The 4659-nt window shown below is 43.2% G+C and overlaps 2 protein-coding genes across 2 annotated transcripts in view; one reads left to right on the top strand and one right to left on the bottom strand.

Annotated features, from left to right (window-relative positions):
* Positions 1-4659, top strand: part of T265_02652 (hypothetical protein) — a gene marked incomplete at both ends in the record, with an annotated part of 80714 nt that overhangs the window by 16608 nt on the left and 59447 nt on the right. Inside the window, 2 exons of the mRNA XM_009166954.1 lie at positions 1552-1798; positions 1878-2084. Coding sequence (XP_009165218.1) covers positions 1552-1798; positions 1878-2084 — 454 coding nt within the window. The remainder of the gene's footprint in view (positions 1-1551; positions 1799-1877; positions 2085-4659) is intronic.
* T265_02653 (hypothetical protein) overlaps positions 1-4659 on the bottom strand; it is a gene marked incomplete at both ends in the record, with an annotated part of 63880 nt that overhangs the window by 9898 nt on the left and 49323 nt on the right. The window lies entirely within an intron of this gene.

Raw genomic sequence — 4659 nt, 5'->3', positions numbered from 1 at the left:
CCGATCTCCATATATTTCATGGTGAGAAAATTTTTCCATAACCTCCCTGTCAGCACTGTGAGGCTAAAATACACCTGCAATAGGACTTTATCGAATAGATGCGGGCATTGGTGAAATTTGAGTGTTTGTCTGAATCGCCCACTTCATTATTCACGGTCGTCGAAACGGAAGGGGTTACAATTTGGCTTCTGTGTATGAACTCTAATAGAGTTGTGATAACGTGAGGTTCAACATTAGTGTATCAGGTCTTGGAAGAATTTTCAAACAAACTATTTAGAAAATCTCCCTACACAAGTATTGCACTGCTCATAGTGCATGCAAGTTTCGCCTATTGATTAAAATCAACCTGCTTAGGTTATTGGGTATCTGATTAGTGTATGATGACGTGATTTGTGATTTTCTTAACTTTTTTTGATATCTTTCTTGGACAGCATTCATTCGAGTCTGTATTCTTCCTTTTGACAAGTTATGTGACCTAAACTGATGTAGACTAATGACAAAAATCCGCGATATTTCCGCGAGGACGTTTAACAGTTCACTCTGAGTTGGTGCTAGAGCATCAGCTCCTGTCTGAGACTTACTTGATGGTTACGCCGATAATATTTTCCAACACACACTTTTCCCACCTCCCCAGGAATTGCATGTCACGTGAAATTCGACCGTACAGTGACATAAAAAAGGCTTACCCGAGGTCTAAAAAACACCTACCTGTATTCTGTCTTCAAGGTTTTGATCATCGGTGCTTTAACTGTCTGATGATGAGGCTCGCAAGTTACTACCCGTCTGCAAAGAAATTGTCTGTAAACGTAGGTAAATGTCTACAGTCTCCAGAACAGCAGATTAAAATCGCAGTCGGTGCCGCAAAAATATGCTTCATTCACCACCTCAATTAGTTTCTGGCGACAAGTTCGTGACATAGATCATGACATGGCGAAAAAAGGGGAGCTATAGTCAAACTGAGCTCTGTAGAGTCTTCACACTCCCGTGTTATTGATATACGTGATTTTATTTGCACGATCCCCATGGTGGGTGGGTTGTCACACCTTCCTTAAATTTGTTTCTTCTTACTGGCTGGGCTAATTTTGTGTAATGTTAGCAAAGGAAACTGAACGGCACCCTACTCTGAAGTGACGCTTTGAGTTGTTAGCTGTAGTTCTTTTGGAAACCGTCCGTACCTTGTTTATGATAGCATTATCTGTGGACAAGCTTTTCCGAACTATGTCCTTACACTTGCCCTTCCTCCCCGCCCCTTAGCAGGACGGAACCATCCGAACCAAGTGCGCTGAATAACTCACATAATTTAATAATTCCTAGCTGTCACAGTTCAACGTGGCCCTTTTAAGTAAATCTTGGCCGGCATCCTTTCGAATTAGCCGGGTTGTGCTTTCAACAGTCCAACTGGTTGTCTTTCGAACTGGATTTTTCGTTTCACCTGTGTCGCTTTCGAGGCATAATTTTTAGTACCATTTAAACATCCCCAACCAGCTGTAAGCCTTAACAAGTTTGAATTGTGGTATCGGGTCACGGCGACGAATTCGAATGATTCTGTAGATTCTACCTAAAAATAACAGCCTGTTGTACTACCCTCTTATCACAGTACCGCGCACAAGTGGAGACGTCATCGCTGGTCATGCGGACATTAGATCTAATCACCATAGTCGTTTCACCGGCCCTCCCGATGGCCATGACCGTTGGAATCGTGTTCGCCCAACGTCGTCTCCGAGCTATTGACATCTACTGTATCAATCCAGGTGCTATCACAGTCTGTGGGGTTATCAATATTGCTTGTTTTGACAAGGTAAGTCGCATTCTATATCTTGACTTTTTCTACTTCATATGGTCATTATACGCTTTTTACTCCCTATCAATGCTTCTAGACCGGCACTTTGACAGAAGATGGCATGGATTTGTGGGGCGTTCTACCAAACATACAAGGTGTTTTTGGGGAACCTATTTTCAAGCCTAGTGAACTGGAGAATGGTCCGCTCTTGGAAGCAATGGCAACGTGTCACTCACTGACGCTGATTGACGGTGTGCTTTCCGGTGATCCTCTGGATCTGAAAATGTTTCAGTCCACTAAGTGGGTACGTTTTATTGCTGGAAATTGTATTCGAGTTTATCACTTACGAGTTGCTAAGCCACCAGCTGATGATTGTCCTCCTGTTCAAAGGGATGTACACCATGGCATTTTTGAACTGATCGACTTCCTTGATAGAACGATTTTCTCTGCGTATTTTTCTGGTAAATGATAGTTTTTTCCATAAAGAGTCGAAATCCCGGATACCATCTTCGATTCATTGTTTTTGCTCTTGCGCGTCGTATCTAACGGAGCAAGTTCACTTTGAGCCTTGCCAGACCTAACCACATTCACGATTTAAACTGATTCTATTGGTGTAGCAGTTATGACTTGTTTTGACCGACGATTTCATCATATTTAAGAACCGCATAGGCAACGGCAAAATAAGTGTTTAAAAACATCGTAAACGAGAGATTCAGCTGGCCTCCAGGTGAGTCTCTCGGAAAACCAACTTTGTTTGGAAACGAGCGTATTTCGCTAAAGCCCACTTCCATCACACCAACTGAGTTTCCGATCTTTAAGGCTATTTACTCTTAACATAATTGCGTGAAGTACCATCATACCTTGTAAGCGAAGTGATGGGTGTGATCAACAGAATTTCCGCTTGGTTTGAAAGCTTAGGTAGCGATTCGCTAGGACTCCGATTCCGATCATTATGTCCATCGTGCCATAGTTTTTGGTTGGCTGTTTACACCGTAAGGTGCTCGAATGTTGACAAATACAACCATTTGCACGTCACTTTGGTTCACACTCAAATGAATCTCTCTTTTATTATATTCGTCAACTGAATGTGCTGCACAAAGTCTCCTTCATGTTTCAGTTGGTACGATATTCAAAATATCGGAATACCTTTTTATATAGAAAACTACTCGCAGGTTTGCTGAAAACTCCTCAATAGCCGAAGACCGGTCTTACCTCTCTTGAGGCTTCGTATTTTGTCAACTTCAAGTTCCTGGGAATTAAAAGTCAACGTGCGAACCAACAGGAACGTTTGAGTGTACGCGCGAACCGTCAAAAGTCTGTTGCTGGACGGTTCTTACGCTGCGTTCCCATTTTCGAAATTTGTCACATCTCCTTCTTTCGCATTCGTTCTATTCATTACCTTACAAATGCTAATCGAACTCTTTGTGATTGGCTTGTGTGCGAGCAACCGCAAAGAGGCCAACGGCAAGGATAGCGCATGAGCAGTCAGTTTTCATTCGTACATGCTAACTCATAATGTTATGGAAAAACTGGGGCCCACTTGATCACCAGGTGTGTTCAGCGCAATGCATCTGCATGGCTTGAGGGAATAGGCTTTGTTTGTTCTATGGTATACTCTTTCCTATAGTGGTGCAAGTTTGTTATGCCATGGTTCCTTGTCTCCACATACCTTGCGTTTAATTGTTATCAAATGCTTTCTAGTGATGGTTTTAGCCGCGGTGTAATTCCACTTCAATCCGCCGCTAATGCTGACGCGAGCGGTCGAAAACGGTCAGCGCAAAGTTTTAAATGATGTTAGCCATGTTAAAAACTGACAGCCACCTATGCATCGAAATATTTGTAATAAGTGGTTTTAGATTAACATTCCACTGAATGCGCAAATAGAGGCGCGTTAGGTCATTTTCAAAATAACCACGTACTTCGCCTTCAGATGAAATGGGGCCAGTCCAAAAATGGGCGCTCCCGAGAAGTGACTGTGAAATTTTGCAGTGCGGTTTACAAGTAGCAACGAGCAGGAACACTAGCTTGGGAAAAGTTACTTTACTGCATCATTTAGTAACTCTGATGTACTTCTGATGTTTTTTGTAGGTTTGAATAAGGTCCAACTGTTTCGCGCCTGTTTAGATGCATAATAATTGGCTATTCAGTAAGCGAAGCAAAAACATTGTCGTAGTCAGTCCTTGTTTCACATAATGGCACGATCCAATAACGTCATATGACCAACTTTACAGATAGTAATCGACTAGTTGGTGTGCTTTCCTCATTGGTGGTGGAATTGGGGAGCTAAAGCTCTCCATGTTACTGCAATGGGTGTATGGTACGTTTGTTAGTTGTTCCATTCAACTGTGTGCTGGGTCGCTTTCTCCCTTCCGAAGAAAGTCCGTGCATTAAAAAATCCCACTCAGACGATTCAATACTTGTGGAGCATGGGCAGGTCCGATAACGTTCTTGCTGATGCAGTTGACAATTTGGAGTCTTTTGAAGTTAATTGTTTCCATCTATTTTGAATGAGCTACCCGGTTTGCACAAATTTCCACAGTAAAACAATACAGTGGTGGCAGTGAACATGTGGACGAAGCGTGGCAAAATGTGAAAGGAGCCATACTAGCGGCGTTCAGTGCTGCCTGCCCGACTTCTCCAATTCGACCACGGGACCACTGGATGTCGTCGAGGTCGTTATCCATGATTGATGCCAGGAAAGCCATACCAGCAGGCAACGAGTACGACGGCGCACGCAAATCCCTCAAACGCCAAATAGTGAAGAGTCTAAGGAAAGACCGAGAGCTCTGGTGGACATCGAAAGCTCGGGAGATGGAGAAGGCTTTTGCTACGGGAAACAGCCGTGTCCTTTATCAACTGATACGATCGACTGGCCCTAG

Source organism: Opisthorchis viverrini (genome assembly GCF_000715545.1).
Source record: "Opisthorchis viverrini unplaced genomic scaffold opera_v5_34, whole genome shotgun sequence".
Classification (NCBI taxonomy): domain Eukaryota; kingdom Metazoa; phylum Platyhelminthes; class Trematoda; order Opisthorchiida; family Opisthorchiidae; genus Opisthorchis; species Opisthorchis viverrini.
This window is presented reverse-complemented; position numbering and strand designations above follow the sequence as displayed.